The 21,331-nt window shown below is 43.0% G+C and overlaps 1 protein-coding gene across 4 annotated transcripts in view; it reads left to right on the forward strand.

Moving 5' to 3' along the window:
• The window catches only part of FAT3 (FAT atypical cadherin 3), a 674,764-nt gene that overhangs the window by 573,296 nt on the left and 80,137 nt on the right, over positions 1-21,331 (forward strand). For all 4 annotated transcript variants that reach the window (XM_086678557.1, XM_086678555.1, XM_086678554.1 and 1 more), the window contains 4 exons: positions 4,049-8,122; positions 11,401-11,597; positions 12,416-12,569; positions 14,817-15,050. In XM_086678557.1, coding sequence (XP_086534683.1) covers positions 4,049-8,122; positions 11,401-11,597; positions 12,416-12,569; positions 14,817-15,050 — 4,659 coding nt within the window. The remainder of the gene's footprint in view (positions 1-4,048; positions 8,123-11,400; positions 11,598-12,415; positions 12,570-14,816; positions 15,051-21,331) is intronic.

Below are 21,331 nucleotides of genomic sequence, written 5' to 3' on the forward strand. Positions count from 1 at the left end.
TGACAGAGGAGAGGAGAATCCAAGCAAGGGATAGGACTATGAGCCTAAAAATTACAAATATCTCTTACCTGTTCTATTTTCCTTTCCCCTCTTCTGTCGTTCTTTGAATATTCAAGCCACATATTTCCAAAATGTTCTACAACATTATGTCTGTCGTGCATAAAAGCCAAATGCTGTCTCTTTTTATGCCAGCGCTGGAAAAGCTTCTTTCCCGTGATTTAAATGTGGAGCATTTTTGTGAGTGGTTGAATTAAAATATGAATGCTAGGACGACAGTTTGGGGCTAAAAAATATTAGAAAAAGAAAAGCCAACAGTCTTCTTTTTTTAAAAAAGCCACTGCATCCAATGCTAATCTAAAACGGTTTCCTGTATTAGGCACCCACATTTTATAGGAGTCTAAGCTAAGCTCTATACAAAAAAAATAATAAAATGAAGAAATAAAATACATTGGTTCACAACTCCAGGTGCCCCAAGCAACTTCACCAATAGTTTTTCTAGATTTTTATGGAATTTCCTGCTAACGTAAAGCCTGACCAGCACTTTTCTTTTAGATGCTATGGTGCATCTGTTGTTTACCCCAAGAACGTTTAATTATTTGATTATATAATCTTCGTTCTTCTAGTTCCACAAATAATATAGGGCAACTTCTTTTTAAAGACACAAATATTTAAATAACGTCACAGAAAGTGTCGCCTGATCCAACAACTCTTTAGTCTTTCTACGGTTTTTTTTTTTCCTAATCTGATATATAGCTTCCTTTCCCCGGTATTCACCCATGCATATGCATCGTTTCATATCATTGTGATCATTGAGGTATGGAGTCCTACTTCTGTTTTTTTTACTTAACATTTTCTAAGTGTCGTCTATGGTGTCTACTTGCTTTTTGTATTTGTCATTAAGGCTACTACTTATACTGTCTTAGAGAGGCAGATAATTTCTAAACCAAGAGTCATTTCCCATCGGGCTGACAAGACTGCTTTCCTTATCTTTCAGCAGCCACACGCTACAGCCTGGTGCTGTGCATAGACAAGGGATTCCATCATTCCTATAACAGTAGGTTAAAAATAGAGAAGTTATTTCCTTAAAACATCTTTTATAGAGAAAAGTTGAATTTTCCAAAAACCCATAGGAATGATTGGTATCTCAAAAAATGGAATCTCAAACAATGACCCCCGATTGTATGTGTAAGAAGCTGATGAGGATTTCAGTGTGTGCACAGTTAAGTCACAAGTGGTGATGGGGCTCCTTCATGGACAGACAGACCTCACTAGCCCCTGACTGCTCCCGACCAAGCCAGTCCCTTCCCAGATCATGCTAGGAAAGAGGGAAAATCCAGATGCTTCCAACATTTTGAAGCAAACGACAAAGTGGTTATGGGAAGAGGACATTTTCCTTAAGTTCTCTTACAAACCTCAGATAAGCAAGATTTTACTCTGGTTACTGGTGGGCCATAAACTTCCTATCCCCTGTCTGGCTTCTAAAATAACTACTGAAGCTTTTATTTTGACCCAAAGGACTGAGGTGGACTTTGAGTGCAGAACTTCTAATTTAGCTCACGTTTCTATTTGGTGCAACAGTGGCTCATGGGTGGGCTTCGAAACAGGAGAGACAAAGACTAAGAATTGAGTTGTGATGGGGGCATATTGGATCCCAAGATGCATACAGATAGAGAATTAAAAATCTTTTGTAGCTCTACCTGTCCATCCAATCATTTAATACATATTTATTGAACACCTTCTTTGTGCCATGACTGTGCCATATGCTAGATAAATAATGGTAAGTAAGATAAGTTCAGCTTTTGCTCACTTGCCAGAAGTCTACAAGAAACTAACTATAGATTCCAAGAAAACAAGCAGAGGTTAGTTTCCAAGGATTTGAGGATAGCAGGAGAGAATAAGCAGGAAGTGGATTCTAAGAAAATGGGCAGGCAGTATGTTAAAGAGGGTAAGAGACCGAGAGCCCACTTTGGACATGATCAATGAGCACAGCATCCAGGCAGGTGTGACAGGCAGGTCAGTAGCCCTGGGACAGCAGGGCTGTGAAGTTCTACTCGAGACCAGAAGCTAGCTCCCCATCATCCCTGCCATATATCTTTCTGGGCATGAAGGAATGTGCTGGGCCTACAGCGAGGGAGGACTTAGCTGGAGACTCCACAGAGGGAGTCCACAATCAAGGAGCACAGAGACATTTGGCTCTGTTGCATTCGTCATTTGGGGCTGAGTGTTGGTGACCATTATCTCTACAACCTCTACATCTTCCTCCTCTGAGATGCTGAAGCAAAATGATTCCCGCCTCCTTGCAAGGGTCTATGAATCAAGTGTTGGACTCACGCTCAATGCCACTATTTACTGAACGTTTGGAAGCCTGCTCATGAGATCCTTGAACTTCATGCCGTCCTCACAAAGTGCTCATGTAGAGGTGACAAGGAAAAAAATCATGCTGACACCAAAGATGACATTGTTAAATACTCATATTTGGGGGGCTGGCATCAAATCCTTTACCTCTTTATTAAATTTCTTCTTTAAAAATAAGCAGTTTTTTTATGAACATTACTGTTTTATTCTCAGACACAGAGAAGTTGATTGAATAAGTATGTAGTAAGAAGTATGTATACCACTGTATTTGCTGCATATTTCAGGAGACACATGTAAGTGCCTCCCAATGCAGGAGTCTGTCTTAATAATAATGACATTGAAGCTGTCTCTATGCCTGTCATCCTTCAGTACTTCAAACAGAAAGAAAAATCCAGGTATAACTGAATAACCACAATTTTTAACTTTGTTTTTAAAGAATCTAGACATGCAGGCCTATGCGTTCTTTGAGAAGTATCAGAAAGCCTGATGAGAGAAACAAAAAGCGACTTGGTGAAGGATTCTTTTTTTGTTAATTTTTTTTAATGTTTATTTATTTGTAAGAGAGAGAGCACACGCGGGTGAGGGGCAGAGAGAGAGGGAGACAGGATCCAAAGCGTGCTCTGCACCGACAACAGAGAACCCAACACAGGGCTCAGTCTCACGAACCGTGAGGTCGTGACCTGAGCCAAAGCCGGACATTCAACCGACTGAACCACCCAGGCACCCCTGAAGGATTCTGCTTCACACTGTCCACTGCTTTTCAGCCAGCTTCTTGACATCCTTCAGTCTTGCGTTCCCCATTCTTTACTCCTCTCTTATCCTCATCCTCGGCAACCTCAGATTTCACACCACTCAATGTTTCAGAGGCAGGGCTCTCAACTTCTGGAGTGTCGTGGGTCGCAGCCTTCCCACTCCAGACACATCAAAGTGGGGTACCAGTTTCTCAGTTTCAGATGGGTGATGCCTCAGGTTTTCGGTTTTAATGCTGGTGCAGGTGATCAGCAGTTTGCTACTCCTCTGGAAGCCTCTCCAGTACTTAGGATGGTTACAGATTGGAGGGACTGCCTTAAAATTTATGTCTAGTTTTAAGTCTGTGTGTGCATGTGTGTCTTTTGGGGTGTGTGGGAGTGAACGACAGAAGGGTAGTCAGAAAAAAGTCCTCCCAACTTACAAAGCAAACAGGGACTTAGGAGGAATTCTTCAGGCCTGAACAAAAGACCCCCCCCCCACCAAAGCAGTGTTTGGAGTGAAGTTGGTTTTGATGGGGTGAAACAATGCCAGTTCCATGTAGCAAAGCCTATCTTTGGGATAATCTGCAATCAAATGCCTGTGGTATACTGTTCTGAAACAACTCTCACAACTATCTTTCTCATTACATAGTACACAGAATATGGCACTGGTTTAGGTAAAAATGCCTTTCTCACAGTGGCATTGTACACAGTATTGTATTGTTGTTGTTAACCTGGATTAAGAAGATACCAACCCGAAATTTACAATTTTACTGAAAAACTTATTTCAGTCACTTTTGAATTCCCCTAAAAGCAAAGTCTTTCATTCTATCTCAGAATGAGATGGAATGGATAGAAATAATTGCTTTCCCCTTGCCATGTTGCAGTAAAGTAGACTTTAGATGAAGAACTAATCTTCAAAACATGACGTGTAACCCATTTCCCCATTGATTTCTATATTTCAGGGAACACTGGGAACACATTTAAGATTGAACCAGTCCTGGGCATCATCACCGTTTCCAAAGAACCAGACATGACAACGACGGGTCAGTTTGTACTGTCGGTCAAAGTCACAGATCAGGGTTCCCCACCAATGTCTGCCACTGCAATTGTGCGCATTTCCGTTACCATGTCTGATAATTCTCACCCCAAGTTCACTCACAAAGACTACCAAGCAGAAGTAAATGAAAATGTTGATATTGGAACGTCAGTCATTTTAATCTCTGCCATCAGTCAGTCTACCCTCATTTATGAAGTCAAAGATGGAAACATCGATGGGATCTTTACCATAAATCCGTATTCTGGAGTCATCACCACCCGGAAGGCACTGGATTACGAGCGTACTTCCTCTTATCAGCTCATCATTCAGGCCACTAACATGGCAGGCATGGCTTCCAATGCCACAGTCAATATTCAGATTGTTGATGAAAATGATAATGCCCCAGTGTTTCTCTTTTCTCAATATTCAGGCAGCCTAAGTGAGGCTGCCCCAGTCAATAGCATCGTCAGGAGCTTGGATAACAGCCCACTGGTGATTCGAGCCACTGATGCTGACAGCAACCGGAATGCTCTGCTGGTATATCAAATTGTGGAGTCCACGGCCAAGAAGTTCTTCACAGTGGATTCCAGTACAGGTGCAATCAGAACAATTGCCAACCTGGACCATGAAACTATTGCCCATTTCCATTTTCATGTGCATGTGAGAGACAGTGGCAGCCCCCAGCTGACTGCAGAGAGTCCTGTTGAAGTCAACATAGAGGTGACAGATGTGAACGATAACCCGCCTGTTTTTACTCAGGCTGTGTTTGAAACCATCTTACTTCTGCCCACCTATGTTGGAGTAGAGGTTCTGAAAGTTAGTGCCACAGATCCTGACTCCGAGGTGCCCCCTGAACTGACATATAGCCTAATGGAAGGCAGCTTGGATCATTTTCTAATTGACTCCAACAGTGGAGTACTCACCATAAAAAACAACAACCTCTCCAAAGATCACTACATGTTGATAGTTAAAGTATCTGATGGAAAGTTCTACAGTACGGCCGTGGTCACCATCTTGGTTAAAGAAGCCATGGATAGTGGCCTCCACTTTACACAAAGCTTTTACTCGACCTCGATCTCAGAGAACAACACTAACATAACCAAAGTTGCTATTGTCAATGCCATTGGAAATCGCCTTAATGAGCCCTTAAAATATAGCATCCTAAACCCAGGAAATAAGTTCAAGATAAAATCTACCTCAGGGGTCATTCAGACCACCGGAGTCCCCTTTGACCGTGAAGAACAAGAGTTATATGAGCTGGTGGTGGAAGCCAGCCGCGAGCTAGACCATCTGCGTGTGGCTAGAGTGGTGGTGAGGGTTAACATTGAAGACATAAATGATAATTCCCCAGTCTTTGTGGGCCTCCCTTACTATGCTGCTGTGCAAGTTGATGCTGAGCCTGGGACTCTGATTTACCAGGTGACAGCCATTGACAAAGATAAAGGTGCAAATGGAGAAGTGACCTATGTCCTACAGGATGACTATGGCCACTTTGAGATCAACCCTAATTCAGGGAATGTTATTTTAAAAGAAGCATTCAACTCTGACTTGTCTAACATTGAGTATGGAGTCACCATCCTAGCCAAAGATGGTGGAAAACCCTCTTTATCCACATCTGTGGAACTTCCCATCACAATCGTCAACAAAGCAATGCCTGTGTTTGATAAGCCCTTTTATACAGCATCGATCAACGAAGACATCAGAATGGATACCCCCATTCTAAGCATCAATGCCACCAGTCCAGAAGGCCAAGGCATCATATATATCATTATTGATGGGGATCTTTACAAACAGTTTAACATTGACTTTGACACCGGGGTCCTGAAAGTTGTTAGTCCTTTGGATTATGAAATTACATCTGTTTACAGGTTGACGGTAAGAGCCAGTGATGCCCTTACTGGTGCCAGGGCTGAAGTCACCGTTGACTTGCTGGTTAATGATGTAAATGACAACCCCCCTATTTTCGATCAACCCACATATAACACAACATTATCAGAAGCATCTCTCATTGGAACACCTGTTTTGCAAGTTGTCTCTACTGATGCAGACTCGGAAAATAATAAATTGGTACATTATCAGATTGTCCAGGACACTTACAACAGCACAGATTATTTTCACATAGACAGTGCAAGTGGCTTAATCCTGACAGCACGGATGCTGGACCACGAGTTAGTGCAACACTGCACTTTGAAAGTCAGAGCAACAGATAATGGCTTCCCATCACTGAGCAGTGAGGTCCTGGTTCATATCTATATCTCAGACATAAATGACAACCCTCCCGTTTTTAATCAGCTCATTTATGAATCATATGTGAGTGAATTAGCCCCCCGGGGCCATTTTGTAACCTGTGTTCAAGCCTCTGATGCAGACAGCTCTGATTTTGACCGCTTGGAGTATAGCATTTTATCTGGGAATGACCGGACGAGCTTTCTGATGGATGGCAAGAGTGGCATCATCACACTGTCCAACCACCGGAAACAGAGAATGGAGCCTCTGTACAGTCTCAACGTGTCAGTGTCTGATGGGTTGTTCACTAGCACTGCACAGGTGCATATCAGGGTACTTGGGGCTAACCTGTACAGCCCTGCCTTTTCCCAAAGCACCTACGTAGCTGAAGTGAGAGAGAACGCAGCCGCTGGGACAAAGGTAATTCATGTTCGAGCTACAGATGGGGATCCAGGGACATATGGACAGATCACTTATGCCATCATCAATGACTTTGCTAAGGATCGATTCCTCATAGACAGCAATGGACAAGTCATCACAACAGAAAGGCTTGACCGGGAGAACCCTCTGGAAGGAGATATTAGTATTTTTTTGAGGGCCCTTGATGGTGGAGGGAGAACGACTTTTTGCACTGTAAGAGTGATTGTTGTGGATGAAAATGACAATGCTCCCCAGTTCATGACAGTGGAGTACAGAGCCAGCGTCAGGGCAGACGTTGGAAGGGGCCATTTGGTCACTCAGGTTCAAGCCATGGATCCAGATGACGGCGCTAATTCACGGATTACCTATTCTCTATATAGTGAGGCCTCAGTGTCGGTGGCTGACCTCCTAGAAATCGATCCTGACAATGGCTGGATGGTCACTAAGGGCAATTTTAACCAGCTGAAAAACACAGTGCTGTCATTCTTTGTCAAAGCAGTAGATGGGGGCATTCCAGTAAAGCACTCCCTCATTCCTGTCTATATCCACGTCCTGCCCCCTGAAACATTCTTGCCTTCATTCACCCAGTCTCAATATTCTTTTACTGTTTCAGAAGATACAGCCATTGGGAGCACGGTGGACACACTGCGAATTTTGCCCAGTCACAGTGTCAGATTCAGCACAGTTAATGGGGAGCGGCCAGAAAATAACAAAGGGGGTGTCTTTGTCATAGAGCAGGAAACAGGCACAATCAAGCTTGACAAACGCCTTGATCATGAAGTCAGCCCAGCGTTCCACTTTAAGGTAGCAGCCACCATACCCCTGGACAAGGTAGACATTGTGTTTACTGTAGATGTAGATATCAAGGTACTGGATTTGAATGACAACAAACCAGTCTTTGAAACTTCCAGCTACGAGACGATCATAATGGAAGGGATGCCTGTCGGCACCAAACTCACACAGGTGAGAGCCATCGACATGGATTGGGGAGCCAATGGGCAGGTCACTTACTCCCTGCACTCGGATTCCCAGCCTGAAAAGGTAATGGAAGCCTTCAATATTGACAGCAACACAGGCTGGATCAGTACCTTGAAGGACCTGGATCACGAGACAGATCCAGCCTTCACCTTCTCTGTGGTGGCCTCCGACCTGGGAGAGGCCTTCTCTCTTTCATCCACGGCTTTGGTCTCTGTCAGGGTGACGGATATAAATGACAACGCACCAGTCTTTGCCCACGAGGTGTACCGAGGGAATGTGAAGGAGAGCGACCCTCCTGGAGAGGTGGTAGCCGTGCTCAGCACATGGGACAGAGACACTTCCGACATTAATCGCCAAGTGAGCTACCATATTACAGGTAAGTCAGCCACCTTGGCTTTCACTGGGTGCTCTGCTTTCTAAAGAAAGGTAGGAAGAGGCAGAGGATAAGAGTAGGAGAGAAGAAGGAAGATGACAAGGGGGCTGAGAGTCATAAAACCTTTCTGGGGCTGAGTGAAAGATCTCCAAGTAGACTGTTTTTCAGTTTTTGGTTGTTGCTGACTCAGCCCTAGCTTGGAGTTCATTGGTTGGCCTATGACGGATTACCCAGATTGGTATCCAATCTTTGCATCCCCTTTTATCATTTAAAAAGGAGTCCAGCCAACTATCTCAGTTAAAAAATGAAAATTACAGCTTTTTGGGGGAGACGGGAAATGTATTTTAACTAAATTCCTACTTTTTGTATTGGTAAGGAAAATAAATCCCAGTAAGCTTCATTTATTTATTTTTTTTAATATGAGATTTATTGTCAAATTGGTCCAGTAAACTTCATTTACAAGTTCCTCCTGGTAGTGAAAACTCCTACGCACGCACACGTACCCACCTATACAAATTAAAGGGCATGGTTTGACCTTTTGCTAAAAATCTTAAGTCGTGATTCCGTAAATCAAAGAGTGTTTCTCCAGAGAACTCCATTTTCTCAGATCTCTGTTTTGTCTTTCCAAATAGTAAGTAGCAAGTCGGTGGAAACGCCAAGGTAGACAAATGAGGTCACCCAGAGTGGACAAAAAATGTCACCATTGCTCTGAGGGGCAGAGGATTTCATGTCGGTGTCACTGATCAGGGGTAGCTTTATGGGGAGGTGACTGGCTTTAGACTGAAAATGGGAAGGTTGGTGGTATAAGAACAGTCTTCCTAAAAACTATTTAAGGGTTTTAAAGCTAATATTTTGATGTTGTGACATTCAAAGGCAGAACATAAGCAAAGTGCCAAAAGATTTTAAAGAATCCATCAATACTTGTAGTCAGGTGGCTTCCCTTTAGAAAAACTACATTATTCAAAGTGAAAAATGAATTAATTAGAATGCCCTCAGGACACAGAATCTGCTTAAGTACGTTACTGGGAAAGTTAATTAATCACTGCAGAATAAGATCCACAGGAGAGCATATGTGTCAATGCCTGGGATTGCCACTCTTCTCCATCACTCCTCTCCTTTTTCTTTATAGAACTGTTTTCTTGATGGTGTTTTCTGTTTAAACTATTTATGCATTCATACTTTATCTGATACCTTCCTTTTGTTTTCATTAAAATGTACATTTCTGCTGAAAAGACATGAGCGATAGTGGTAAGGAAAGAAAAGTTGAGTAAAGCATCACTTAAGTTTATTTGCATTCAGTTGCAGACAAAAAGCTTCTTAGACATTCTGAGGGCTACTTTTCTATTGGGAAGAATTGCTCAATTTTCAGCTTTAATTATTTATACTTTGTCTCTGGATTGTCAGTGGATGATTTAAAGGGACCATCCCATCAACTTTACCGAAGTAATGAGAACAGAGTAGCTTAAAGCTACTGTTACGATTAGCAGTGCCAACCACCAACTGATTTTAATTAGGTTTAACTTTTTCTCTTGATGTAACACAACTTGGCTGCGCTGCCGCAGATTAACAAAGGACCATTAATCATTTTATTTAACAAAAGATGTGGGCCCGCACTGAAAGCATTTAATGGAGAGGTGAAATTTGTGCATGCTAAAATAATATTCAACGGAAGCATAATTGAATCGTAGCCAGTGGCAGAGGAAAGTGATATCCCAGGGAGGACCCTGAGCCTCAGCAGAAACAGGTTTCTCCACCTCAACGCGACTGACATTTGGGGCTGGAGAAGTCTCGTCTTGGCTGTAGGTGGCCGTGCTGTGCATTGTAGGATGACAGGCGGCATCTCTGGCCTCCACCCAGGAGATCGCAGCAGCAGCACCACCACCACCCTCAACGTGACATTCAAAAATATCTCTCGACACTGACAAATGTCCTGGTGTGGGCGTGGCACACAGCCACTCCCGGCAGAAAACCACTGTCCTTGGGGAATGTGTGGCCCTCACAATTTCTGTGCTTTCTGTTCCCAATATGGTCCATTTATCCCAGGCTTGTCCCCCACCGCTGAGGCCCCCGGACTGACCCCTCCCCATACCTTGAAAGTGCGTGTCCGGCACTAACATTCCCCTACTTCCCCCTCAGTCCCTCTGGCAGGACCACAGTCTTTGCCCTCCACTCTTTTAAAGATTCACTTTTTCAACAGACCAGCAGCCAGTACGCAGTATGCTCTCCTTAAATAAGGAGATGGGTGTACTGTCGGTCGTCCCCACTGGGACCTGAGCTCCCCTGTGGGGGCAGGGGTTTCTGCCAGTTTTGTCTGCGGCTGTGGCCCCACTGCCCGGAATAGTGCCTGGCCCAGAGCGAGCAACAGATACTTATAGAATGCCCGAACCAACAAAACAGTGATGATCTAACCGGATTCTGGGCTTCTTGCCAGTTTTCTTGTCCAGTCTTCCTCCATGTTTGAAAGTGACAGTGTTTCCCTCCTCAGGACTAGAAGGTCAAGGCAGTTTTCTTCTCTCCTCCTCTTCCTGTCTCCTCCAAGATGCTTTTGTCTCCGTGTAATTTAATGATGTGGGAAAGCAATATTGCCGGGCCACTGTCGATGCTTCGGCCTCATAAAAACTGTTCCCCCTCATCTCTTCTCCTTTCCTTCCGCTATCCCAAGCTTCACTCTGATAAATTCGACCTAATTGCAGTGCTTATCTTTGAACTGCTCCTGAAATGACCCCTCTTAGGGCTACTTAATACTAATGGGTCTTCCTCTGTCACGCCAACTTTTCTTCCCCAAACTCCGGTCCTTGCAAGATGAGCGCAGCTGTATGATGAAGCCTTCATTAAAAGATTCCTTAATAGAACTGACTGCCTCTCCTTGATTGCATAATCAACAGCTAATGAAATTGTCTCGGTAACAAGAGCTATAGTGTACTACATCCTCTCTCGAGACCAAATGGAAAGACAATTGTATCATCCTGAGAAGAGGATTCATTGTTCACAGTTTGAATTTGATTATCCTTCAGGGGGACTAAACAAGAGATCATCCCCAGTTTCTCTAAGTGCATTTTATTCTCTTGGAAAGTTACTGTTTTACATTCCCCACAAGCCAAGCATATAAATATCTGCTTTTGTTGCAGGAGCATCAAAAGGAAGTAACTGCCAATTTTTTTCCAGTTTTGTAAACGATACAGTTGGAGGGGCAGCTGGATGACCCCACACGGGCCTCCCACTGGAGGTGTAGATCAAAGCTCTTCATTGCACATCTTCAAAAAACACTTTTTTCTCTACAGGAGGGAACCCCCGAGGAAGGTTTGCTCTGGGCCTGGTGCAGAGTGAGTGGAAGGTCTATGTGAAAAGACCTTTAGATAGAGAAGAACAAGACATTTACTTCCTCAATATCACTGCTACCGATGGGCTTTTTGTCACACAGGCCATGGTAGAAGTGACTGTCAGTGATGTGAATGACAATAGCCCAGTGTGTGATCAGGTAAGATCTGTGGGTATATCAGATATATTGCTGCTTTTTACTCTGTTTCTCAAAAATTAAATCAAAGCCCATTTCATTATTCTCCTGAAGGCCAGGTTACTTTCTGCTCTTGTCTCCTTAATTAGTGAGCTCCGATTGGATGCAAGAGGGTAGATGGTAGAGTTTAGGATGAAACATTATAAACAAAACAAAGCATAGGTAGCAACTTCAGGTACCTAATTTTGCCCGACCCAAAAAAAACACAAAAAGAAAATCATGAGGTTTTTGTTTTGTTTTGTTTTGTTTTGTTTTGTTTTGTTTTGTTTTAAGAGAGAGAGAGAGAGCTGGGGAGGGGCAAAAGGAGAAGGAGAGAGAGAATCTTAAGCAGGCTCCATACCCAGCACAGACCCTGACATGGGTCAGTGGGTTCAGTTTCACCACTGTTAGATCATGACCTGAACTAAAATCAAGTGTCAGATGCTTAACTGACTGAGCCACTCAGGGGCCCCAAATTGTATTAATGCATTTTTTAAATTTTTTTAAATGTTTATTTATTTTTGAGAGAGAGACAGAGTGTGAACAGGGGAGGAGCAGAGAGACAGGGAGACACAGAATCCAAAGCAGGCTCCAGGCTCTGAGCTGTCAGCACAGAGCCCGATGCAGGACTTGAACTCACAAACCGCGAGATCATGACCTGAACCGAAGTCAGATGCTTAACCGGCTGAGCCACCCAGGCGCCCCAGTATTAATGCATTTTTAAAGAAATCATTTGTAATGCAAAATGTGGCAATTGCCTCACAAATACCAATGATTCAATTACCTTTCTTTACCTTTGCCAGGTTGCATACACAGCATTATTTCCTGAAGATATTCCATCAAATAAAATCATCCTGAAAGTCCGTGCCAAGGATGCCGATATTGGATCCAATGGAGATATACGATACTCACTCTACGGATCTGGAAACAATGAATTTTTTCTAGATCCAGAAAGTGGTAAGGTGAAATTTATTTTTTTGGGTAAATGCCATTGTTAATCCATGAGAGAAGTTAAACTCTCATATGGCCTCGTCACTAGTGGGTAGTTAGCGTACAAGATCATCGATATGATGCCCTGCTATCTAGGACTCTAAAAAACACTAGCTGCACATGGTGTCTGATGATGGATGCCCTGGAGCGCACAGACTTTCTTTGGCCTACAAGATTGCCCTGACTTTACCTACATTCATTAGCATCAAGTAATCAGATGTGTCTATTTGGTTCTTCTGTTTTTCATATCTGTGAGTTAAGGCACCTGCCCTATAAAGAATATAGAGTTACATCACAAATGCAAGTTGCAAACCAGAGAGCAATGCATAGTAAGGAGAGTTTTTTTCTCTCTTGAAGTCCCTTTTGGGTCCCTTCCTGAAGCTTATTAACACACTTTTCTGGTTTTTATTAAATATTCCCACCTAGTTTCTCCAAAGCTGTGAGCCCTGAGATTAGTTTATATATTCAGGCAAAATTTATAAGGTCAAAGGTTATGTATGCCAAAGGCAGATGCCCACATTGAAGGCCAGAGCTAACGGAAAAGACATTTTTATGGAGGTAAATTATTTCAGTGTTGTGTACCGGATGGTTCATCCAATGGCAATTTGTAAATGAAGTGTAAAGATTGAATAAGTTGCATATTTCCAGTGTTGTGTTGGTCCTAATGAATAATGACTAACTATTGAGTCTCCAAAGATAATGGCTCCTCCCTGCTCCTCTCCCGTGTCAGCTGCGTCCTACTAGGAAGCACTTGGCTCCACAGAAATATACGACTTGGCGATATAGGTCTAGCAATTACTTATTCAGTAGCTAACGTTCATTGAGTAACTAGTAGACATAAAAGATATTATGGGATATTAGCGGTGGGCTGCAAGAGGAGTAAAACAAGTCATGCCTGAGGGATATTGAACCCAGTAGGGGGAAAAATTTTTTTTAAATAATAATAAAAGGCAGAATGAAATAAGTGCCCAGGAAGGATATCAGGGGAGTAATATCTGAGCACAGAGGAAAAAGTAGCTAATATTCTGATGAAGGGGAAGAGCCGGTAATTGAACCAAGGCAGGATTCTAGTAGCTGAAGCAGGACACTTCAGGCCCTGGGGTCAACATGAGCAGAGAGCATGGCACATTCAAGGAAGGGCATGTACAACACTGTCACTGGTGAGAAAAACTATAGGATGGCCTACGAGAAAAGCAGTGGGAGAAAGAACTTTAGGCTGATCATGGAAGGTCTTGAATGCCGAACTGAAAAACCACTGGAAGTTTCTGAGAAGGAGAAGCAAATAGTCCAAGCTGTATTTGAGAACTGGCTTACAGCAAGGAAGCCATAGAAGGAAAGGCTTTATAAGTATAGATGGCTTGGTCTGAATAATGTCTACTAATTTTATTTAAGAATAATAGTATTTCATGAGTCATGCTTTTCAGCAAATAGCATTTATTCAGGTCTGTCACTGTGCTTGTTGCCATTGTCTATTGAAATTTAAACAACTAACTCTCCACAGCGGCTGATACCTAGCACTGTTCCAGTGGTTAAAATAAAGATATATCTTAGCTCCTGACCTTGCTAAATTCCTGCTGATCCAAACCCCTCAAATATTCCCCCACTGGAACCCTCCCCAAGCAACCATAGGCCCTTCCACAGTCCAGCAAGTCGGGTTTACAATGGCACAATAGGATTCCTTCCAGACCTTTTTTTGCTAAAGTCAGCCTCTGTTTTGATTGTTTTCCTTTAAAAGATGGGGTGAAACAATGTTGGAAGCAGCTCTGGAAGCAGAGAAGACTGCTCTTTCTGGGTCTGTGGATTATTGACATGACTGACTACCAGAGAACTAAGGATACTGTTGTCAATTCTCTATGCTTTTTCTGGAGATATAGCAGAAATCCAGAGACACACATAGCTGATGTCCAGAGCAGGTCTTGAGAGGTTTAAAGAGCTACGGAGCTCTCCAGGTAGCCAAAGGAGGGAAATCCTGATACCAGGAGTTTCACAGTGGGATTAATTAATTTGAAGGCCATGCAGTTGATTTGTTGTTGTATCCAGAAATTCCGTAGATTTTTCCCTGATGCTTAAAATTGGATTTGCTGTTTTTCAAAGTAGGAAGCACTTGAGCCAAATGTCATTGGTCCTTCCCGTATTGGGGATTCTTTATATACGTGATTCTCTGCTCTTCAAAGAAAAGTGGTTTTTGAAATGTGAGGCCTTTTATTTTCACAGGTGAATTAAAAACATTGGCTCTTTTGGACCGGGAAACGGTCCCCGTGTACAACCTGATTGCCAGGGCCACTGACGGTGGTGGCAGGTTCTGCCAATCTGACATCCACCTGATCCTGGAGGACGTGAACGATAACCCCCCTGTGTTTTCTTCCGAGCACTACAATGCCTGTGTCTATGAGAACACGGCCACCAAGGCTCTCTTGACCAGAGTTCAAGCCGTGGATCCTGATGTTGGTAAGTCAGTTGCACTGATGCGATGCCTCCTTGTTCATGCTCTTGACATATCTTCAGTGGTTACCTCTCCTTTGGTTTTACCAGCCCACCTTGGTTCCTTACCATGAGAACACATGTGTTAAACCAATGACCACGTGTCAGCTTTTCCACTGATATGCTTTACATGTATGAGAGAACACTACAGGGTGCCCCCCCCCCGCCCCTCCTCTTTCTAGGGTTTCAAAAAGCTATACTCTGAATTTCCTTGCCTTCTAACAAAGAGTTTTGAGCTTGTTTGTTCTTTTTTAACCTTTAGAGTAAAAATAATAGCTTGCTTACTTGCCCATTCCTCCTGAACATAGTTAAAATGGTGTGTTGTGTGGCAGGGAGAATTCATTTCCATTTCTATAAAGAATTGCATCACATGCTTCAGCTGAAATATGACAATCTCGATTTATGGTAGTGCCCCACAGTGCAAAGAACAATTACTAAATGTGCTGCCAGTCCAATGTGAATTTTTTTTAACTGCCATTTTCCATAGCCTTTTGGTCACACATACACTGACGTTACTAGGCAGAGTGAGGGTGGTGGAAATAAGACAGAATGCGAACTAAAAGTTGCTGCTGATAAAGTTTGTGTTCAGATCCACTTTGCATAATGAGATGGTGAGTTAGAAAAGCCTGGAGTTAATTGCTAGGTAGTCCTTTCAAGAATGCATAAGTTATTGAGGTGACTGTGTGATGGGATGTACATACAAAAGGGCATATAGACAGCCTCTTGGTTGTGCATTTTAAGAGCTGTAAATCAGAGGACTAGGGAATGATGGGGTGTGTCTGCTATGCTAAACAGGCCTTTATATAATTCAGTGTCTTATTGCTTAATTCTGAATTGAAAGAAAAATTATTGGACTAATGGAAAAGTAAATACATGATAATTAGTCGAAAACAAACGTAGAGCCCAGGGTCTCTGCATATTTCCCCTTCGAGAAATTAGTGGCTACTTTAAATTATTGCTCTTACCTCATTAGCATAATTTTCCACGCTGAGCACCAACCCTTTAAAAGTCTGCATATTATGTGAAGCTTGGTAAAAAACGGTAAACAGGAAAAGACTCATTTATTGATTTGTAATTACGTAATACCTACGAATGTCCTTTTTTTTTTTCTTTGTAATTGTATTTCAAGGTTTTTCCAAAACAAGGCCCAGGAATCCCCAGGTTCAAGTATGCCCCTGAGCTTGGTCCACTGCTGTCTTATACAAATATGCTTTTTTAAAGCAGCATTGGAAAACATCCTCTGGACTCTTATTAGCAGGCTTTTGGAGGGGAGAGCAGAAATCATGCAAATAAATCTTTCAATTATTTAAATTAGAGAATGTGTAATGGAGCCATAGGGTGAAACTTAAAAAAAATTTTTTTTCATGTTTATTTATTTATTTCAAGAGTGGGGAGGGGCAGGTAGAGAGGAAGAGAGAGAATCCTAAGCAGGCTCTGTGATGTCAGTGCAGAGCTTAGCAGGGGGCTCGGTCTCAGGAACCACAAGATCATGACCTGAGCTGAGATCAAGAGTTGGAGCTACCCAGGTGCCCCGAGCCATAGATGAAATTTCATGATTTAATTTTTTGACTTAAATTAAAATCCTGATTTTAAAAAAATGAAATTTTTCTACTCCCTTCCTTCCTGAAGGAATTGGGTATGCTCTAGCTACCAGAGATTGAAGACAGAAAGAGGCTGCTTGGCGCTCATGATGTTGAGGACAGTGGAGGGATGTTACTGGCTCACAGATGTGGCCGTGGTGAAGAACATGCAGTTAGTTCCATCCTTCTTTTCACTTCTTCTGAGTCAGCTGTTCGTGTTGGGAGTTGGGGAAGAAAGGTGACTAGAATCTGGGCCTTTAGATGGCAGAGATGAGAATGCCTTTAAAGGCCCCAAACCAGAATAATGACCCCGTCAGCACCTGCCTCTGCTCATTTGCACTAATTCTCCAAAGGCTTACATTCAGAGCTTCAAGCAGACACAGAGGTAGACACAGAGGCTGTGAGTGCGGTGCATATAAAGTGTATTCACCAGACCATTGCATCCGCCTCAGGAAAGCTCTAGTGTAAGATACCAGATCCTGGCTCCTTTTCTCAGTTTCTGTACAACTCATTTAGCTTTTCTTAATTATTATTATTGTTCCGAAAGAGTGAGCAAGAGAGCATGCACATGAGAGTGGGGGAGGGGCAGAGAAAGAGAGAGAGAGAATATCTTAAGCAGGCTCCACGCCCAGCATGGAGCCCAACATGGGGCTCAATCCCACAGCCCTGGAATCATGACCTGAACCAAAATCAAGAGTTGGACGTTCGACCAACCAAGCCACCCAGGTGCTCCGCACTTAGCGTGAAAAAATAAAGGAACTGAGATAGCTGGCAAGAACAAACGAACACTTGTAAAAATGCAGACGAAGCACCCGACCGTGTCCGGGGCACAGGGTGAGGAAGTGGCTGCGAGGGTCCTGGCCAGAGCTTGCAGGGGGATGCCAACAGCAGAGGCGTCAGTCGGAGCTGACATCAAAGCAACATCCTCCAGAGTCCCTGGGTGTCACTGAAATAGCTTACACCATCTTCCTTAGTTGCCTGCTCAGAAAACTTACTTCCTCAAGGGGACCCAGCTCTCAGTCTTTCAGAAGGGACCACAGAGGAGCGTGAAATGCATATTGAGATTGCCAGGTCATCACGTGGGCAGTTCACCTCAGCCCAGCTCACCTGGCCTGAAGCTGAGTTTGCATGTCATTAGACTGCATCTGGCCCTCATATCTTTAGTTTGGCCCATTATATAGTGTTCCAAAAAGGTAGAGTTCATTGTCAATAAAATTCAGGAGATTTTCTTTTTGAATTTTCAGTTGTGGGTATTTTATAAAAACAGAAGCAGCCCTCAGAAAACAGCAAATCCAGACACACAGCCCCACCATGGTAGGAGCTGAAGACATAGCAGCTGCCTTTATGAGAACAGCCAGAGCTCACGCTCCCTGTTCCCAGCCACTTTGCTTATTTATGTTACTGCCTGACCTCATGAACCCCTTTGTGACAAGAAAATAGTTGAGTTTTTAAAAAAGAATTTTTTGGAACTGATAATAGATTCCCAGGTAGCCACAAAAAAATGCGTAGAAGATCACATGCACCTTTCACTCGACACTTTCCCCCAGTGACGACATCTTGTGTTAGCTGTAGTACACTGTCAGATTTGGCGTGTGTCACATGTGCGTGCGTGCGTGCGTGTGTGTAGTTCTCTACAATTTTCTCACCTGTGCAGCTTCATGTAACCGCCATTACAGAGCTCCCTCCTGCTGCCCCATCATAACCACACCATCCTCCTCCTGACACTTCCTTCCCAGTCTCTAACCCCTGGCAACCACTAATCCCCATATCTATAATTTGATTATTTCAAAAAACATTATTTGAAAGGAACTATGTGGTGTATAATTCTTTGAGACTGACTTTTTTCACTAAGCATCCCCTCGAGATCCATCCCACTTGTCCTTTCCCTTGGAGATTCACCCGCATTGGTTTTTGATCCTAGTGAAGATCGTTGGCTCCATTTGTGTAGACAGCAGCGTTATTTCATTCATGAAACTTCTTTTGTTAAGCATATTTCTTTACCTGAATTTATAAATTACTTCACCACCATTTTGCTACAGTATAAACAAAGTCACTATAAAATACAGAGAAACAACCAGGATATATTCATCTGAAATCTGATTCCATAACTTCATGAATTCAAAGCTCTTATAAGGACTCACTGAACTTTCATATCCTGGTTTTCTAATTTTAAAAACTACTATTGCTTTTAGCCAAACACCTCTTTGCTATGCTGAATTCGTTATTCATAATAAAACCAACACTGTTAGAGTAACTGCCTAAGTTAGGAATAAAATCAAAACAGAGGAGGACAAGATAATTTCAACACCCAGTTTATGAGCTCTACGAAATAGCATGGCAACTGTCTAGATTTTAGCATTAAAGTCTTAGTCTTCCTGTAAAATGGAAATGTCCTCAATTCCATAAACTAGTGACATGATTTTATGACCTAACATGTATAAAAAATGTAATCCTTTCAGTAAAGATCAGGGGACCTTTTGTTGTTACACTTCGGGGTTAATATCTTCCTAGTTAGTCTACCTCTCATAGGTAGGATTTGTGTCCGGCTTCCTAATTTTGAGGGTCTTCTAAGCTAGCAAAGGAAATATGCAGAGATGAAGATCAGAGCTGAAGTCTGTGACCATTTTAGGCAAAGTTATATGAAAATAAAATGTAAACACGCTCTGCAAAATATGCTGTAGCCCATGATTTATTGAGAGGCCAATTTTGAGATATCTGAGATGCAAAAGGACATATTTTTCCTCTTATGGACCAGGGACACAAGGCAAAGAAACGTTCTAATAAGCAACTCACTTTCTCCTCTCCTATAAAAGATTTCCTGCAAGGTATGGAACTTCTTTCAGGGGTTTCAGAGAAGCTTGGGGCTCATAGCACACATTACAATTTTTTTCCATTCAATTTAACAGAAATTTAGTGAGTGGCTAGGTAGAAGGCACAAGAAGGGACTGCAAGATTCTCCAAGATGAGGACTGTGCAGTGACAGGCCTCAGGTCATGTGCAGCAGTGAAGAGCTTGAATCAGTAGCACACATACTTTTCACAAAAGGCGGAGCTCCCGGAATAAATAGGATTTCAACAGGCAGAGGTAGGAAGGTATTCAGGGAGACAGGAACCATGAGGATAAAGTTGTAAAGCTGGGAATGTGTGGCCCCAACTCAATGATTGGGAGAACATCGTGTCATCCAGGATGGAGAGAAGCAAATGAGATGAGAAAAGTAGTCTGGGCCTGACTGTGGTGGTTCACAAAATCCAGAGATTATGTGCTTAAACCAATAAGTAGAAAACAGCCACAGAGCACTTGTGAGAAAAGAAATGATCAGTTCTGGGTTTGGGAAATGCTAATCTGATAGAAGCCTCCAAAACGAGGGTGAGGAAAGGTCCTAGGAGAGTACTGTAAAAGAGTACAAGGGCCAAAATTAGAGTGGTGGCTTAGGGACTTTAAAAGAAAGAGCAAGGACACCTGGGTGGCTCAGTCAGTTGGGCGTCCGACTTTGGCTCAGGTCATGATCTTGCACTCCATGGGTTCGAGCCTCATGTCGAGCTCTGTGCTAACAGCTCGGAGCCTGGAGCCCACTTCAGATTCGGTGTCTCCCTCTCTCTGCCCCCTCTTCCCCTCTTGCACTCTGTCTTTCTCTCTCTCTCAAAAACAAATAAACATTAAAAAATAAAAAGAAGGAGCAAAACCATGTCTAATACCTGCCCAAAGTGACTCCCATGGAACAGGGGGGTGCAGGGAGAGGGTTGGGGGAAGGAGCCCTGCCCACCGGCACACCAGCAAAAGCCTCAGCTGAGCCTCTCAGCCAGCCACAGCGGTGCACCCACAACAGTTGTGACCCAGCCACACAGCCCACACAGGAGACAGCCCTGGAGTGCCTGGTCTGGACACCAGTGGGGATTGAGCTTCTGGGCCCTACAGGACCCTCTACATAAGGCCACTCCCTTGAGTCTGGGAGACACAACTGATCTGCCTAATACATAAAAACAAACACAGAGCCAGACAGAATGAGAAAGCATGGGAATATGTTCCAAATGAAAGAATAGAACCAAACCTCAGAAACAGAGTAAAAGAAACAGAGGTAAGCAATCTACCTTATAAAGGATCCAAAGTAATGGTCATAAAGATCCTCACTGGACTGAAGAGTGGATGAACAGAGGTTGGAACTTAAACGAAGAGATAGATGATATAAAAAAGAACCAATCAGAGTTGAAGAATACAATAACTGAAATGAAAAATACTCTAGAGGGAATCAAGAGCAGATTAGATGATGTAGAGGAATCGATCAGTGATCTATAAGACCGGATAATGGAAAGCACCCAAGCTGAACAGCCAAAAAGAAAAAAGAATTTTAAAAAATGAGGATAGTTTAAGGGACCTCTTGCACATCACCAAGCATGCTAACATTTGCATTATAGCAGACAAAGAAGGAGAAGAGACAGAGAAAGGGGTAGAAAACTTATTAGAAGAAATCATGGCTAAAAACTTCTTTAACCTGGGGAAGGAAGCAGATATTCAGGTCCAGGATGCACAGAGAACCCCAAACAAGATGAACCCCAAGACGTCCACACCGTGACACATAATAATTAAAATGTGCAGGGAGTTTTCTTCAAGGGCTAGAGGAAATGTGAGAGGAAGTCACCAAGAAATGAGGAAGAATGCCTCACACATGGA

The sequence above is a fragment of the Puma concolor genome, chromosome D1 (genome assembly GCF_028749965.1).
Source record: "Puma concolor isolate L17-30 chromosome D1, mPumCon1.1.hap2, whole genome shotgun sequence".
NCBI classification, from domain to species: Eukaryota; Metazoa; Chordata; class Mammalia; order Carnivora; family Felidae; genus Puma; species Puma concolor.